Here is an 18719-nt window from a genome sequence, read left to right on the forward strand (position 1 = left end):
TGCTCAACATACGATATAGGTTCCAACTCTGCTCTCCTATTGTATTGTTATTATACAGATAGGAATGAGAGGGCAGACAGATTAGAGGCGAATACGTGCATGTGTTGATCGCTGAGGCAGACCAGACTTGGTCACAGGCTACCGAATGTTCATGATGATTCCCTACTCATTAGCATGAAAGACCGGGGTTTGAATATTATTTGTTTTCTTTTTAAAATGTTATGTGTTTGATTGAGCCTTCCTGGAAGGCTTAGATGGGGTTTCCACTTTCGGGACTACTCCATTGACTACTTTGCGCCATGCAAGCTCAATCAAGTGCAGCTAAAGTATTTGGCAAGCAAATACTAATTGAATCCTGTCTGTAGCAGCAGGGTGATGATACTTTGGGAAAATGTGCGTTTTCTATCAACCTAGAAATTTTGGCAGACAGGAAGAGTGAGTCACGAGGAGCAAAGTGCTGTACAATGATGTTAACATTTTTTATTTAAAAAATGTTTTTCAGAACTCAGAGTTTAATATTATTGACCTAGGATAATTTATTGCCAGATTCTTATTAGAACTGTTGGGGAAACAAACATTGACAGGGTTCACAGGATCATTTTATATATAAAGTTGTGATTTGTGAATTGTTACATATGAGTGTAAGAGCAAACAGATGCCATTGAGAAGAAGATACACACACTGAAACATTATGTCACGGGAGTGCAGTTTGAAGCAACTGATTGCCTTTGAGAAGAAGATACACACACTGAAACATTATGTCACGGGAGTGCAGTTTGAAGCAACTGATTGCCTTTGAGAAGAAGATACACACACTGAAACATTATGTCACGGGAGTGCAGTTTATGTCACGGGAGTGCAGTTTGAAGCAACTGATTGCCTTTGAGAAGAAGATACACACACTGAAACATTATGTCACGGGAGTGCAGTTTGAAGCAACTGATTGCCTTTGAGAAGAAGATACACACACTGAAACATTATGTCACGGGAGTGCAGTTTGAAGCAACTGATTGCCTTTGAGAAGAAGATACACACACTGAAACATTATGTCACGGGAGTGCAGTTTGAAGCAACTGATTGCCTTTGAGAAGAAGATACACACACTGAAACATTATGTCACGGGAGTGCAGTTTGAAGCAACTGATTGCCTTTGAGAAGAAGATACACACACTGAAACATTATGTCACGGGAGTGCAGTTTGAAGCAACTGGTTGCCTTTGAGAAGAAGATACACACACTGAAACATTATGTCACGGGAGTGCAGTTTGAAGCAACTGGTTGCCTTTGAGAAGAAGATACACACACTGAAACATTATGTCACGGGAGTGCAGTTTGAAGCAACTGGTTGCCTTTGAGAAGAAGATACACACACTGAAACATTATGTCACGGGAGTGCAGTTTGAAGCAACTGATTGCCTTTGAGAAGAAGATACACACACTGAAACATTATGTCACGGGAGTGCAGTTTGAAGCAACTGATTGCCTTTGCCTTTCAGATTTGTGTTTGTCAGCACAGTCTAATCCTCCGACACCAGGAAATGATTGGTGTGCAAAAGCCTTCCCACTGGGCAAAAACTGGTTGAATCAACGCTGTTTACACATCATTTAAACAAAAATAAATTCAATGTGATGACGTTGAATCAAATTGTAAAACTGATTGGATTTGATAAAAGTCATCAACGTAAGGGAATTTCGCATTTTGAACCTAAATCCAATGACATGATGATTTTGTTGTTGTTGATTTCACATTAGTTGACAACTTAACCAAATTTAAATCAAAACTAAACATTGAATTGACATCTGTGCCTAGTGGATTTGCATTAATGGGGACATGTTTAATTGCATATATCAACTATCCCTTTGTTAGGGATTTAAGTTATCTATCAGGATTTTGCCTATTGGATAGGATTGAACTGAATAGAATGGACAAATAATTTACTAGAATGGGGACTCGAGTTCTATTCATTATATTTCTATGCATTTAATCTTATCCTATAGGCGTTAATCCAGATATAAAACTTTTGAATTGCTGGGCTCTGGGGATACTTTGCTGCTAATGCCTTTGCCATGTGATTGTGAATCACTAAGTGTGATCACACTGGCTCTAACAACCTCACTGGCTCTTATTGACTTGCGAGCGCAACACTCCAAACTCAAAACATATAGAGTGCTACTTCCTGCTTGACCTCTTGATGAGAGGAAAGCAGCTTTATTACATTTTTTAAATATCTGTTATAACCAAGTACACTTGTGTTGTTATTATTCACAGAATATCTGCATCATTCATGAGGATGGATCATTCTAACCCACACTGATTTATTTGAAATCTGTAAGGACATGTTGTGACTTAGACGTTGTCTGAAATGGCAACCCATTTCCTTTTGTAGTGCTCAACTTCAAAAGTTGTGCACTACGTAGGGAATAAAGTGCCATTGCAGATGCACCCATTACCACCCCACAGTAAGCAAAACTTGTTAAAAATACGTATTTTCAAAGTCAAAACTGGTTGAAAAGACATCTTTCCAACCAGTTTTGCTCATTGTCCCAGGTTTGTCCTCTCCTCTGTAAACTGCTTACCTGCTTCATTTGTGTGCTCATTAGACACCGGAGCACAGTCAGTCATTTGGTATCCGTTTTTCAGGGTCCCAGTCACCTTTTCTTAGGGTGACTACAAAGGATGTGGCCAGCTGAGAGAAGTGCACATGAAGAGCAATGGAAGTTTGGTAATCCAACCACATCAGCAGTCAGGACCAGTGGAGCCAAGTAACCTTTTCCTCAACCTCAATCTTCTCTGCTGTACTCAACTGGCAGTTGTACTGATTTAAATAACCTCTATAGTTCTCTGATGTTGTGTTGTTGTGAATTCTTATAAGCATGATCATGGTCAAGGTCAAGGTGTCAGTATTGACTAACAGTTGTGAGGATGTTTTGTAGAAAGACAAGGGAACCTGTCAGTGTTTTTAGCTCACAACCAAAATTGTCCTATGAAGTGAGTGTACCTATTACTGTCAATGCACAATCATCAAAATATATACTCATTGTGCTATATAATTTAAAGTATTCACCACAGCTAACATATACACTGAGTGTACAAAACAGGAACTCCTTCCTAGAATTTAGTTGCACCCCCTTTTGCCCTCAGAACAGCTTCAATTTGCCATGGTATCAAGGTGTCAAAAGCATTCCACAGTGATGCTGACCCATGTTGACTCCAATGCTTACTACAGTTGTGTCAAGTTGGCTGGATGTCCTTTGAGTGGTGGACCACAGGAAACTGTTGAGAGTGAAAAACCCAGCAGTGTTGCAGTTCTTGACACACTCACCTACTACTACCATACCCTGTTCAAAGGCACTCAAATATTTTGTCTTGCCCATGTAACAGTATGACTTTAGACCATCCCCTCGCCCATACCCGGGCGCGAACCAGGGACCCTCTGCACACATCAACAACAGTCACCCACGAAGCATCGTTACCCATTGCTCCACAAAAGCCACGGCCCTTGCAGAGCAAGGGGAACTACTACTTCAAGGTCTCAGAGCAAGTGACGTCCCGATTGAAACGCTATTTAGCGCGCACTGCTAACTAAGCTAGCTGTTTCACATCCATTACACCCATTCACCAAATACACAAGCCATGTTTCAAATGTCTCAAGGTTTAAAAATCCTTCTTTAACCTGTCTCCTCCCCTTCATTTAAACTGATTGAAGTGGATTTAACAAGTTACATCAGTAAGGGATGATAGCTTTCACCTGGATTCAACTGGTCAGACTATGTCATGGAAATATAATGATAGGAATGATGGGCTATTAAAACCTAGATTCCCTATGATTCAAATCCATTCAAAGGCACTCCATGGCCATGTGCATAGCACCATCTAGTGGTTACAGAGAGTTCACGCCTTGGAGCAGGATAAATAAAAAGGAAGCACTAGATTAGAATATCACAATGTTTCTGAGTAACATTTCCCTTCACTTTTATTCCTTGACAGAATTTCAACGTCAGTTACATCTATTTAGTCATATGGGTGCAGCTACAACACCTCCACGCTTCCCATCAATAGTTCCTCAAAAGTTATTTCATAATTATGTTTCTAAGGCTGAGCCTGCATACTTACTATTCACTTCTGTACAGTGGAATGGTAGGGTCAAGTGTCTTTTACAATCTCCGATGGCGTCTAACCTCCTCTCAGAGGAGTTACACATTTACAAATGTACAGTACAGTATATTTAGACATTTAGATTTCCAAAGAGTCTCTTTCCACCTCTGTCAGCAATGACCATCACCATCTCATTCATGGTGAAGTATGAATATCATAAGACTGAACAACATAGGATGGAAATTGTTTAACAATAACTAATCACTCATTCGAAGTCACTCCAGGTTCCCAGAGAATCTGCCTCTGCTTTCTGTGCAACAGCTGTGGTTTGATTAACCATGCTCACGTGATCAGCTTCACTTAAGCGGGCTAACAGTCTTGTGGGACACAGAAGAAGGTTCAATGTAACTTATGCCCGTTATGTTGTGACTGTTGTGTTCAGTGTCTGTGTGAATGGACGTCTTACATATTTTGTTGTTTAGAGCTGAGGTAACCTAAGATGGAGTTTCCTGTCCAGAGGCTGGCTCCCACCAGGCCAAACCAGATCTGGGCAGGGGCCCAGGCAGAGGTGGTCAGCTGAGAGTGGACCAGGAACACCAGCAGCACCAAGCTGCCCTGAAAAACCAAGAGAAAACACTGCAGTCACATTTCACATAAATAATTCAGTGACATCAATGGCAGACTTGCATGATAATTCCAGTTAAGCATGCAGGTCTCAAGTCAGAACAGGGAGGAGCATGGCATGTAGGCCTTCATTGTGTGAAACTGCCACCTAGTCACAGCCTTGCCTGACATGAACTTTTTGTGTGGGTGGGGAGGGGTGTGTATGATGGGGTGTTATTCTCAATTGATTCTATGTATTTATATGGAAGCATCAGAACTCTCTACTGTAAAAATAAAAATAAAGACAAAAAAATAAGAGATTGCTGAAATATCACATACCACTGCTCGGCTTATGAACACGGATGGCTTTTCTTTGTTGGGTTGGAAATTCTGTGTTGTAAAAGAGACAAAACTGTCACCCACCATCATGGCGCCAAAGGCTCTACTGAGGTGAAGATGGAAGATGTCCTCAGAACCTGTAATGGGCTGAAAGAGTGAAGGAAACATTTATTGCAGAAACATTCTTCCCTCCTGTAACAGCACATTGTCAAACTGGAACCTGGAAGCTACTGACTTTTCTTAGTCATCCTGCATCTCCACTATGTGAAATCTTGCCACATAGTATTTCTATGGTACTAAGAGCCTACCTGGAATCCTAGGAGCCAATCGGGGAAGGCCAGCCAGAGGAGGCCAAAGACAAAGGTGGCAAAAAAGTCCATCTGAAGGAAGAACTTCTGAGAGTCACTGAAGATCATGTGCAAGTCCACTCTGCTCTGCAGCTGGCTGTGGTCCAAAAAGAAGAGGACAACACTGCTCACTATGACGAAAGAACACACGGCCATGTCCACTGTAGGCCGCTAGAAGGAGAAAAAAATGACTGTTAGTGAAAACAATTGCAATCCAACATCTAATCATTAAATCATTAAAACATTAGAGAAAAAAATATTTATGCACTTAAAACCTGACATACACATATAACCTAACCCATGGTTTCTTATTAAACTATGGGTCGGGAGCCAAAGTGGGCCCCGGGCATGGTGGGTTGCGAGTTACGAGAATACATCTATAATACACACAATTTATTCTTAAATTGGGTCGTTGGAGGACGATTTTGGTCATGGTATGGTCAATTTCTCATTTTGGACTCGTGCTCAAAATGTTTAAGAACCCCTGGCTTATTCTATTCATAGTTATATGGCACTGCTGAGAATAATAATCTATTACCAACTTGAAATAACATTTGCAGTAGCAAGTAGCCTATGATAAAAGCATTTCTAAGCTTTCAATACTGTATCAACCAAATAATAGTGGGTGACTTACTTCGTTAGTATATAGTCTCTGATAATTCATTCCGTAGCAGCTATCCAGTAGAAGTGCCAAAAATGCCTGTAAATAGACAATTACTCAATAAATCAATCAATCTACTGAAGACAATCCCCGTTTTTTGTCGATCAATCACGTTTGAAGATTTCAGTGTAGGCTACTTGCATATTTATACAAGTCATGACTTTATTGTAACCCAATGAACGAACCAGAAGATGACCTCTTCGAACAAAATAATACATGCTAAACTTGCTGCAATTAGTTTTTTCTTAGCAGAGTGATAACATAAAAGGTTGTATCAATCAATCCGTCTTTCGGGTGGGACGTTAAACGGGAGACCTGACTCTCTGTGGTCACTAAAGACCCCATGACACTTATCGTAATTGTAGGGGTGTTAACCCCGGTGTCCTGGCAAATTTACAGTCTGTCCCTCATACCATCATGGCCACCTAATTTGTATTTATGATGGATCCCCATTATCTGCTGCCAAGCCAGCAGCTACTCTTCCTGTGGTCCAGCAAAATTAAGGCAGTTCTACAATTTTAAAATCATTCTAATAAATTCACAACAGATTTCGCAACATATTAAGTGTGTGCCCTCAGGCCCCTACTATACTACCACGTATCTACAACACAACATTGTGTTTTTGTATGCATGTGTCCGTGCCTATGTTTGTGGTGTTAATCATTCCCAACTTCCAATTGGCTCATTCATCCCCCTCCTCTCCCCTGTAACTATTCCCCAGGTTGTTGCTGTAAATGAGAATGTGTTCTCAGTGAACTTACCTGGTCAAAAACAAACAATCAATGAATGAATGAATTCAGGAGAGATTTCGAGTACTCACAATCAGCCTGGATGTTGAATGTGCAGACAGTGAAACTGGATTGCTGCATTTAATGAGTAGGAACTTTATGTTGCTTGCAAGCCATACACACACTATTGACCTTGTTAGCTCAAACTTTTCACTGTCAACAGCATGACTCTCCACCTAAGAAATAGAAAATAAATGCACAGATTAAAGTCACAATCCTGAATTCAAGCAAACAAATGGCAGCCCTGCCACTTGGTTTGCTATTAAGATGAGGGATGTGTCTGAAGAAATGGAAACAATGTCAAATTCATAGATGATGGATGCCAGAAGCACTTAAATTATAGTTATTTTATATATATATTTTGAAGCTACTGTATACACTGTTGGTTTACAAGGTTTACAAAGACTCACATATGCCGCGTTCACATGCTAGTCGGGAACTAGGACTCTTGGACTAAACTGTTTGTTGTTATACGTGCCGCGTTCAAACATACTGTATTTGCAAGTAGAAATGTAAGTTTCCTAGTTCCGATTAGCAAGTGAACGCAGCAATAGATCTAAATCAACCGTATGGGGTTACTGATGTTATAAGAGAAAAGCTTCTTCAAGAATCAATAGACAAGAAACAGTGGGCTATAATTTGAAATGATCATGAACAAAAGGGATAATAACACTTTCAAAATGCATATGTCAAAAGACAAAAACTAGGCCTATTGATTTCTTACTCATGCAGTAACATCTTACATTTTCATTTTATCTTTCTCCTAACCCCTACCTAATATTATTTAATTTTAGCATTATAAATTCAGCTTGTATCAAAAGTAATGTAAACATAGCCTACCTGTTGACTGAAAATGTTCTTCGAAATTATCCGATATGCTGTACACAGAACAAGACCTAAAGCAATTTCTGCCGAAATAATTTGACTATCCGTTGCACTTTTTCTTTTCGGATACATCTTCACATGCAACTTGAGCGACTGACAATTTTCCGGACTTCTGGAAACACTGTAGATAGCTACTACATATATATGTAATAGCCATTGAAGACTATGTAACAACAGCCTTACACAAGATCCTTACGAAACTCACGGGTGGAAGCTAAGTCGATGGCAGGCGGTGAGGGATTCGCTCTACAGGGGACAATCCTCCTGTTTCTGGTCGACCAATCGCTTTTGAGGACTCGAGTATGCTACTTGCATAACTATATAAATCATGACTTTAGTGTAACCCAATGAACGAACAAGATGAACTCTTTGAACGAAATAATGCCTGCTAAACTTGCTGCAATTTTTTGTTATCTTAGCAGAGTGATAAGATAATATTTGGTATATATTTCTAACATGTCAGTTATTGATCAATAATTCCAGAACAATTAGGGTAACCCCCCCAACCAAAACAAATCTGGTCTATTTCACTTTAATGACCAGCAATTATTTTTCCACCAGTAACACCACTAAAGTAAAATGCAGTGTCACAATTCAAACGTATTATATAATCTTCTTAGTGACTTGGTTAAAATCAAATCAAATCAAATCAAATTTTATTTGTCACATACACATGGTTAGCAGATGTTAAATGCGAGTGTAGCGAAATGCTTGTGCTTCTAGTTCCGACAATGCAGTGATAACCAACAAGTAATCTAACTAACAATTCCAAAACTACTGTCTTATACACAGTGTAAGGGGATAAGGAACATGTACATAAGGATATATGAATGAGTGATGGTACAGAGCAGCATACAGTAGATGGTATCGAGTACAGTATATACATATGAGATGAGTGTGTAGACAAAGTAAACAAAGTGGCATAGTTAAAGTGGCTAGTGATACATGTGTTACATAAGGATGCAGTCGATGATGTAGAGTACAGTATATGCATATGAGATGAATAATGTAGGGTAAGTAACATTATATAAGGTAGCATTGTTTAAAGTGGCTAGTGATATATTTACATCATTTCCCATCAATTCCCATTATTAAAATGGCTGGAGTTGGGTCAGTGTCAATGACAGTGTGTTGGCAGCAGCCACTCAATGTTAGTGGTGGCTGTTTAACAGTCTGATGGCCTTGAGATAGAAGCTGTTTTTAATCATTAGAATGGGGTGTGATTATACATGCATATTGCACAGGTATACTAGGGCTAGGCCTATAATTTAGCATGTTTACCTCTGACCTGTATAACATTACAGTGTTTACACAGGGTAAAATACTGGACAATCCTCTTAAATCCACGGCACACTGATTATCACATGATTTGCCATTTGTGTTTTGTGACCTAACAGGATTACAATTGCCCATAGAATGAGATAAAGTCATTAATTTAGGAACTCTGTGAGGGGAAAGAGGAAATGTGGCCTACTAACATAAGCAGAATGTGTGTATAGAGTTGGCTTCTGAGTTCCTTCCGAGTTGGCTTCTGAGTTCCTTCCGAGTTGGCTTCTGAGTTCCTTCCGAGTTGGCTTCTGAGTTCCTTCCGAGTTGGCTTCTGAGTTCCTTCCGAGTTGGCTTCTGAGTTCCTTCCGAGTTGGCTTCTGAGTGGAATCATTTCTGTTTTTGTTATGACACATGTTATATGTGTGACACAGTTCTGGGAGTGGGAGGTCTGGAGTAAAGGCTGGAAAATATGCATGAACCAAAGTGTTGAAACAAGCAAATATGGAAATAGTGGTCATCTGTGCATACAGTACCTCTTCCCAATCTATTGCCTTTATTGAATATATATGTTTTATATTGATACTGTACTGTTTGAGAGGATAGCTCACAAGTTGTTATTGTACCGTATACACCCTGCTGTATCCTGTGCATATGACAACTAAACATGTGATTTGATATATATGTTCAATGCAACAGCAGGGTGCGCTGTTCTTATATCTTACTGGCTCTGTTGCTAGACCTTGAATCCACCCATAGAGATGGACAGCGGGCGCACTTGCAACAACGCCTTTTTCAGAAAGGTTCTACATAGAAAAAAAGGTTCTATATAGAACCCAAAAGGTTTCTATCGTGTACTTCATATCTGACACCCCTAAAGGTTCTACATAGACTATTTCTTGAAATAAGTTTTATTTTGAGTTTTATATAGAACCTTTAGGGGTGTCATATATGAAGCACACTATTGCTTTCTTGAGGAAAGGGTTAATTGGGCTTTGTATAGAACCTTTAGAGGTGTCATATATGAAGCACACTATTGCTTTCTTGAGGAAAGGGTTAATTGGGCTTTGTATAGAACCTTTAGAGGTGTCATATATGAAGCACACTATTGCTTTCTTGAGGAAAGGGTTAATTGGGCTTTGTATAGAACCTTTAGAGGTGTCATATATGAAGCACACTATTGCTTTCTTGAGGAAAGGGTTGATTGGGCTTTGTATAGAACCTTTAGGGGTGTCATATATGAAGCACACTATTGCTTTCTTGAGGAAAGGGTTAATTGGGCTTTGTATAGAACCTTTAGAGGTGTCATATATGAAGCACACTATTGCTTTCTTGAGGAAAGGGTTAATTGGGCTTTGTATAGAACCTTTAGAGGTGTCATATATGAAGCACACTATTGCTTTCTTGAGGAAAGGGTTAATTGGGCTTTGTATAGAACCTTTAGAGGTGTCATATATGAAGCACACTATTGCTTTCTTGAGGAAAGTGTCATGTTTTGTCTTATATCATCTTGTCATTTTGCTTTTCCTTCTGTTCGTTTCCCCCTGCTGGTCTTATTAGGTTCGTTCCCTTTTTCTATCCCTCTCTCTCCCCCTCCCTCTCTCTCCTCTCTCTATCGTTCCGTTCCTGCTCCCAGCTGTTCCTATTCCCCTAATCATCATTTAGTCTTCCCACACCTGTTCCCGATCCTTTCCCCTGATTAGAGTCCCTATTTATTCCTTTGTGTTCCGTTCCTGTCCCGTCGGTTCCTTGTTTTGTATTCACCATGCTGTGATTGTGTTTCGCCCTGTCCTGTCGTGTTTTTTGCCTTCATCAGATGCTGCGTGTGAGCAGGTGTCTCTGTCTACTACGGCCTGCGCCTACCCGAAGCGACCTGCAGTCTGTGGCCGCTTCTCTTGTTATTCCCTCTACAGACTAGAGGATTTCTGTTATTCCCTGTTTGGACTTGAATAAACTCTGTTTCTGTTAAGTCGCTTTTGGGTCCTCTATCACCTGCATGACAGAAGGAACCGACCAAGTAATGGACCCAGCGACTTCAGACGCTCGTTACACTGCCGTCGAGATCCAAGGAGCCATGCTCGGCAGACACGAGCAGGAATTGTCTGCTGCTCGCCATGCCGTGGAGAACCTGGCCGCTCAGGTTTCCGACCTCTCTGGACAGTTCCAGAGTCTACGTCTCGTGCCACCTGTTACTTCCTGGCCTGCCGAGCCTCCAGAACCTAGGGTTAATAACCCACCTTGCTACTCCGGGCAGCCCACTGAATGCCGCTCCTTTCTCACGCAGTGTGAGATTGTGTTCTCTCTCCAACCCAACACATACTCTAGAGAGAGAGCTCGGGTTGCTTACGTCATTTCACTCCTTACTGGCCGGGCTCGAGAATGGGGCACAGCTATCTGGGAGGCAAGGGCTGATTGCTCTAACAAGTTCCAGAACTTTAAAGAGGAGATGATTCGGGTTTTTGACCGTTCAGTTTTTGGTAGGGAGGCTTCTAGGGCCCTGGCTTCCTTATGCCAAGGTGAACGGTCCATAACGGATTATTCTATTGAGTTTCGCACTCTTGCTGCCTCTAGTGAGTGGAACGAGCCGGCGCTGCTCGCTCGTTTTCTGGAGGGACTCCACGCAGTGGTTAAGGATGAGATTCTCTCCCGGGAGGTTCCTTCAGATGTGGACTCTTTGATTGCTCTCGCCATCCGCATAGAACGACGGGTAGATCTTCGTCACCGGGCTCGTGGAAGAGAGCTCGCATCAACGGTGTTTCCCTGCTCCGCATCGCAACCATCTCCCTCCTCTGGCTTTGAGACTGAGCCCATGCAGCTGGGAGGGATTCGCATCTCGACTAAGGAGAGGGAACGGAGGATCACCAACCGCCTGTGCCTCTATTGCGGAGTTGCTGGACACTTTGTTAATTCATGTCCAGTAAGAGGCCAGAGCCCATCAGTAAGCGGAGGGCTACTGGTGAGCGCTACTACTCTGGTCTCTTCATCTAGATCTTGTACTACTATGTCGGTCCATCTACGCTGGACCGGTTCGGGTGCTACATGCAGTGCCTTGATTGACTCTGGGGCTGAGGGTTGTTTCATGGACGAAGCATGGGTTCGGAAACATAACATTCCTTTCAGACCGTTAGACAAGCCTACGCCCATGTTTGCCTTAGATGGTAGTCATCTTCCCAGTATCAGATTTGAGACACTACCTTTAACCCTCACAGTATCTGGTAACCACAGTGAGACTATTTCTTTTTTGATTTTCAGTTCACCGTTTACACCTGTTGTTTTGGGTCATCCCTGGCTAGTATGTCATAATCCTTCTATTAATTGGTCTAGTAATTCTATCCTATCCTGGAACGTTTCTTGTCATGTGAAGTGTTTAATGTCTGCCATCCCTCCCGTTTCTTCTGTCCCTACTTCCCAGGAGGAACCTGGCGATTTGACAGGAGTGCCGGAGGAATATCATGATCTGCGCACGGTCTTCAGTCGGTCCCGAGCCAACTCCCTTCCTCCTCACCGGTCGTATGATTGTAGTATTGATCTCCTTCCGGGGACCACTCCTCCTCGAGGTAGACTATACTCTCTGTCGGCTCCCGAACGTAAGGCTCTCGAGGATTATTTGTCTGTGTCTCTTGACGCCGGTACCATAGTGCCTTCTTCTTCTCCGGCCGGGGCGGGGTTCTTTTTTGTTAAGAAGAAGGACGGTACTCTGCGCCCCTGCGTGGATTATCGAGGCTGAATGACATAACGGTTAAGAATCGTTATCCGCTTCCCTTATGTCATCAGCCTTCGAGATTCTGCAGGGAGCCAGGTGCTTTACTAAGTTGGACCTTCGTAACGCTTACCATCTCGTGCGCATCAGAGAGGGGGACGAGTGGAAAACGGCGTTTAACACTCCGTTAGGGCATTTTGAGTACCGGGTTCTGCCGTTCGGTCTCGCCAATGCGCCAGCTGTTTTTCAGGCATTAGTTAATGATGTTCTGAGAGACATGCTGAACATTTTTGTTTTTGTCTATCTTGACGATATCCTGATTTTTTCTCCGTCACTCGAGATTCATGTTCAGCACGTTCGACGTGTTCTACAGCGCCTTTTAGAGAATTGTCTCTACGTAAAGGCTGAGAAGTGCTCTTTTCATGTCTCCTCCGTTACTTTTCTCGGTTCCGTTATTTCCGCTGAAGGCATTCAGATGGATTCCGCTAAGGTCCAAGCTGTCAGTGATTGGCCCGTTCCAAGGTCACGTGTCGAGTTGCAGCGCTTTTTAGGTTTCGCTAATTTCTATCGGCGTTTCATTCGTAATTTCGGTCAAGTTGCTGCCCCTCTCACAGCTCTTACTTCTGTCAAGACGTGTTTTAAGTGGTCCGGTTCCGCCCAGGGAGCTTTTGATCTTCTAAAAGAACGTTTTACGTCCGCTCCTATCCTCGTTACTCCTGACGTCACTAGACAATTCATTGTCGAGGTTGGCGCTTCAGAGGTAGGCGTGGGAGCCATTCTATCCCAGCGCTTCCAGTCTGACGATAAGGTTCATCCTTGCGCTTATTTTTCTCATCGCCTGTCGCCATCTGAGCGCAACTATGATGTGGGTAACCGTGAACTGCTCGCCATCCGCTTAGCCCTAGGCGAATGGCGACAGTGGTTGGAGGGGGCGACCGTTCCTTTTGTCGTTTGGACAGACCATAAGAACCTTGAGTACATCCGTTCTGCCAAACGACTTAATGCCCGTCAAGCTCGTTGGGCGTTGTTTTTCGCTCGTTTCGAGTTTGTGATTTCTTACCGTCCGGGTAGCAAGAACACCAAGCCTGATGCCTTATCCCGTCTGTTTAGTTCTTCTGTGGCTTCTACTGATCTCGGGGATTCTTCCTTATGGGCGTGTTGTCGGGTTGACAGTCTGGGGAATTGAAAGACAGGTTAAGCAAGCACTCACGCACACTGCGTCGCCGCGCGCTTGTCCTAGTAACCTCCTTTTCGTTCCTGTTTCCACTCGTCTGGCTGTTCTTCAGTGGGCTCACTCTGCCAAGTTAGCTGGTCATCCCGGTGTTCGAGGCACTCTTGCGTCTATTCGCCAGCGCTTTTGGTGGCCGACTCAGGAGCGTGACACGCGCCGTTTCGTGGCTGCGTGTTCAGACTGCGCGCAGAAGAAGTCTGGTAATTTTTTTCTGCTTCTGCTCCTGGTCTTGCTGGGTCTCAGTCTGTTCCCTGCCATCGCATCTCTCCTGTTCTTGTTCCTGCCCTTGCTGTGTCTCAGTCTGTCCCTAGTTCTCATTTTTTTTAGAGTAGTACCCTAGTTTCCCTTTTTATCGTTTTTCGTTACGGTCCTGAGGAGAGGAGTTGGGTTCTTTCTCGGGACGTGCTGGACCGTTTGATCTATGATTTCCTCCGTTGCCGCCAGTGTTCCTCCTCGAGAGCGCCAGGAGGCGCTCGGTGAGTGGGGGGTACTGTCATGTTTTGTCTTATATCATCTTGTCATTTTGCTTTTCCTTCTGTTCGTTTCCCCCTGCTGGTCTTATTAGGTTCGTTCCCTTTTTCTATCCCTCTCTCTCCCTCCCTCTCTCTCTCTCTCTATCGTTCCGTTCCTGCCCCAGCTGTTCCTATTCCCCTAATCATCATTTAGTCTTCCCACACCTGTTCCCGATCCTTTCCCCTGATTAGAGTCCCTATTTATTCCTTTGTGTTCCGTTCCTGTCCCGTCGGTTCCTTGTTTTGTATTCACCATGCTGTGATTGTGTTTCGCCCTGTCCTGTCGTGTTTTTTGCCTTCATCAGATGCTGCGTGTGAGCAGGTGTCTCTGTCTACTACGGCCTGCGCCTACCCGAAGCGACCTGCAGTCTGTGGCCGCTTCTCTTGTTATTCCCCTCTACAGACTAGAGGATTTCTGTTATTCCCTGTTTGGACTTGAATAAACTCTGTTTCTGTTAAGTCGCTTTTGGGTCCTCTATCACCTGCATGACAGAAAGGGTTAATTGGGCTTTGTATAGAACCTTTAGGGGTGTCATATATGAAGCACACTATTGCTTTCTTGAGGAAAGGGTTAATTGGGCTTTGTATAGAACCTTTAGAGGTGTCATATATGAAGCACACTATTGCTTTCTTGAGGAAAGGGTTGATTGGGCTTTGTATAGAACCTTTAGAGGTGTCATATATGAAGCACACTATTGCTTTCTTGAGGAAAGGGTTAATTGGGCTTTGTATAGAACCTTTAGAGGTGCCATGTATGAAGCAATTGATAGAGTCCCTTTGAAACCTTTTTCTGTAAGAGTGTAGGTAGGAGGTGTGCCCTCTTTCCAGCTCTATGACTGCTAGTTCAGGTCTCAGGTGATAGAAATGAGCAAACGAGCCCAGATTATATATGGGAGAGGACGACAGTCTGCCCTCTGTTGACAAAAAACTCCAATGAACACACAATACATAATAATATAAGTAAGGTACTTAACCAGATATTATTTGATATTGAGATAAAAGCGCCTACATTGTAATTTTTCCAAGGCAGTACCTGTGTACTTCTAACTATGCATTTGTGTCCCTTAAAGCCAGCTATAACATCTGATCTGAACCCTGTTACTGATGCTTTATTGCTTCATCAGCCAGTGGTCAAGTGATGAGGAGAATTTCCTGAATGAATTTCAAAAGACAAGCGAGGAAGAATATTGCCAAGCAATGATCAACATCAACAAATCCTGTGTCATCAAGGGGAGACAAAGCAGGTACAGTTACAAGACCTTCCAGCTAAACAGCATGTAGGTTACTGTAGGTTACATCCCAATGTGACATCACCTTTAAATTGTCTTCACTGAAACAGATATACAGTGGGGTCCGGGAATTATTGGATCCCTTGATAAAGATGAGAAAAAAAGACTAATAAATACATACAATATAGCTCAGTATTTGTATGCTCCAATTTTATACTAATACAATTGCTCAGAGAAAGAGATTTTGTTTAACAAGTAATACAAAAGGAAAATAGAATATAAGTTATTGGATCCCCTGTTTCCCCAGTTTTTTACAGTAAGGACTAGGATATTTATGCATATTTTTGCAAAGGCCAAATCCACCGCAGGTTTGGATGGACAAAGACCTCTATTTTCATGTCTTTTGACCATAGCACCGGTTCCAATCCAAGTGCCAATGCCGTTTTGCACTATCTGGCGGTGTTATTGTGATTCCACTGGTCCTGGGGCCCTTGTTAAGTTAAGGTCAACGGCATCATGAAGTCTACCAACTACCAGGACATTTGATCATGTACTGGCCATGTATCATGGCGCCTGAGAAGATGGCATTTTACGTGTTCCTAACCAACTATGTTTTTTTGTTGTTTTTTTGCAACTTACTTCCTTACTTATTCTGTACATAATGTTGCCTTTACTGTCTCTTATGACCAAAAGAACTTCTGGACATCAAAACAGCGATTACTCACCACAAACTGGCAGAAGCTTTTTTTTCCTTTAACGAGTCCGACGAGCCAGACTATGTATATTTGTAAACAACAACTAGTGCACTAAGGAAGTCTCAAGGTTTTGCTCGCCTGAGATAGAGTATCTTATGATAAGCTGTAGACCACATTTCCTAGTTAATTAAAGTTCACATGATTAGTTTAATCACGTAATAATAATTACACATAGAGAGTTGATAGATGAACATTATGCTTTGGGGGTGTTTTTCTGCTAAGGGGACAGGACAACTTCACCGCATCAAAGGGACGATGAACGGGGCCATGTACCGTCAAACCTTGGGTGAGAACCTCCTTCCCTCAGCCAGGGCATTGAAAATCGGTCATGGATGGGTATTCCAGCATGACAATGACCCAAAACACACGGCCAAGGCAACAAAGGAGTGGCTCAAGAAGAAGCACATTAAGGTCCTGGAGTGACCTAGCCAGTCTCCAGACCTTTATTAATCCCATAGAAAATCTGTGGAGGGAGCTGAAGGTTCGAGTTGCCAAACATCAGCCTCGAAACCTTAATGACTTGGAGAAGATCTGCAAAGAGGAGTGGGACAAAATCCCTCCTGAGATGTGTTCAAACCTGGTGGCCAACTACAAGAAACGTCTGACCTCTGATTGCCAAAAAGGGTTTTGCCAACAAGTACTAAGTCATGTTTTGCAGAGGGGTCAAATACTTATTTCCTCATTAAAATGCAAATCAATGTATAACATTTTTGACATGCGTTTTTCTGGATTTTTGTTGTTGTTATTCTATCTCTCACTGTTCAAATAAACCTACCATTACATTTTTTTGACTGATCATTTCTTTGTCAGTCGGCAAAAGTACAAAATCAGCAGGAGAACAAATACTTTTTTCCCCCACTGTAGCTCCCGCTTCATATTTTCTGGTCTTAGAAATTCAACCACTTGCAACCTTAGCTTACACCGTGGTTTGCATGGTCTAATGTAAATTGCGTCACGGGGCTTTTATACTTGGGTAGCAAAGGGGCAGTCTCATCAAATTTGTGCCCAACTGGGCGTGGACCTCTGACTGTGCATTAGTTACCATAAAACAACCATTTAGAAGTCTAAATCACATTGTTACCTTTTCAAAAGTATTCTTATTCCTTACATTCCTTACATTCAGTAGTAAACCTGACAGCTGGAAAATGTACACTTTAAGAGATATAGTTATGTGTGTTTCCTGTCCTTCATGAGATCACCAAATGAAACACACTTGACATGACTGTCCCTTAAGTGTCCACGGACTATTCCCTTATTCTGAAAAATATAAATATTGTTCATCAATTTTGGGGATTAGACGTTTTGGGAAGAATAATGTCTGTTCTCCATAGGCTCTCTCCCTCCATACTCCATGGCAGCAAAGATAGAGAGTTTTACAATTTATGACCATTGTAAAACCTGATGTGGGAGAGTGAGAGGGGGGGGGAGCCACGATATACACCCCAAAAGGGCCACATTGTGACACTACCTCGAGAGTTTTCATCTTTATTTTTCGTAGCTGTCTACATACCACCACAGACCGATGCTGGCACTAAGACCGCACTCAATGAGCTGTATTCCGCCATGAGCAAACAGGAAAATGCTCATCCAGAGGCAGCGCTCCTAGTGGCCGGCGACTTTAATGCAGGGAAACTTAAATCTGTTTCACCAGATTTCTATCAGCGTGTTAAATGTGCAACCAGAGGGGAAAGAAAACTCTAGACCACCTTTACTCCACACACAGAGATGCGTACAAAGCTATCCCTTGCACTCCATTTGACAAATCTGACCATAACTCCATCCTCCCGATTCCTGTTTACAAGAATAAATTCAAGCAGGAAGCACCAGTGACAATGTCAATAAAAAAATTAGTCAGATGAAGCAGATGCTAAGCAACAGGACTGTTTTGCTAGCACAGACTGGAATATGTTCCAGGATTCTTCCAATGTCATTGAGTACACATCAGTCATTGGCTTCGTCAATAAGTGCAATGACATCATTCCCACAGTGACCCTATTTAAAAAAAACATTTTACCTTTATTCAACTAGGCAACTCAGCCTATGAACAGTGGGTTAACTGCCTTGTTCATGGTCAGAACAACATATTTTGTACCTTGTCAGCTCAGCAATTCAATCTTGCAACCTTCCGGTTAGTAGTCCAACACTATAACCACTAGGCTACCTGCTGCCCATGTGGACAGTTGATGTCAGAAGTTTACATACACCAGCTTCAATTGGCGGCAGATAGCCTAACATTCTCCTGCAAAATGTCTTGATAAACTTCAGAATTCATTTTTCCGTCGATGATAATAGCAAGCTGTCCAGGCC

The 18719-nt window shown here is 42.4% G+C and overlaps 1 protein-coding gene across 1 annotated transcript; it reads right to left on the reverse strand.

The window, feature by feature from the left end:
• Positions 1 to 3932: 3932 nt before the first annotated feature.
• LOC124033401 lies at positions 3933 to 7911 on the reverse strand. The gene is made up of 6 exons (XM_046345427.1): positions 7675 to 7911; positions 6867 to 7010; positions 6020 to 6085; positions 5347 to 5556; positions 5039 to 5185; positions 3933 to 4711 (listed from the first exon to the last, which is right to left on the reverse strand). The coding sequence occupies exons 1-6, from the start codon at positions 7789 to 7791 to the stop codon at positions 4559 to 4561; spliced, it is 837 nt and encodes a 278-aa protein (XP_046201383.1). The 5' UTR covers positions 7792 to 7911; the 3' UTR covers positions 3933 to 4558.
• Positions 7912 to 18719: the final 10808 nt, after the last annotated feature.

This window comes from Oncorhynchus gorbuscha, linkage group LG04 (genome assembly GCF_021184085.1).
Source record: "Oncorhynchus gorbuscha isolate QuinsamMale2020 ecotype Even-year linkage group LG04, OgorEven_v1.0, whole genome shotgun sequence".
In the NCBI taxonomy this organism is placed as follows: Eukaryota; Metazoa; Chordata; class Actinopteri; order Salmoniformes; family Salmonidae; genus Oncorhynchus; species Oncorhynchus gorbuscha.

Excerpts from the sequence above, each read along its gene's own strand:
- LOC124033401 (XM_046345427.1), bottom strand. The coding sequence starts at position 7,791 with ATGTATCCGAAAAGAAAAAGTGCAACGGATAGTCAAATTATTTCGGCA. Across the intron at positions 7,011-7,674 it reads AGAACATTTTCAGTCAACAG|GTGGAGAGTCATGCTGTTGA; the intron begins GTAGGCTATGTT and ends TCTATTTCTTAG. Across the intron at positions 4,712-5,038 it reads TGTTCATAAGCCGAGCAGTG|GGCAGCTTGGTGCTGCTGGT; the intron begins GTATGTGATATT and ends TTGGTTTTTCAG.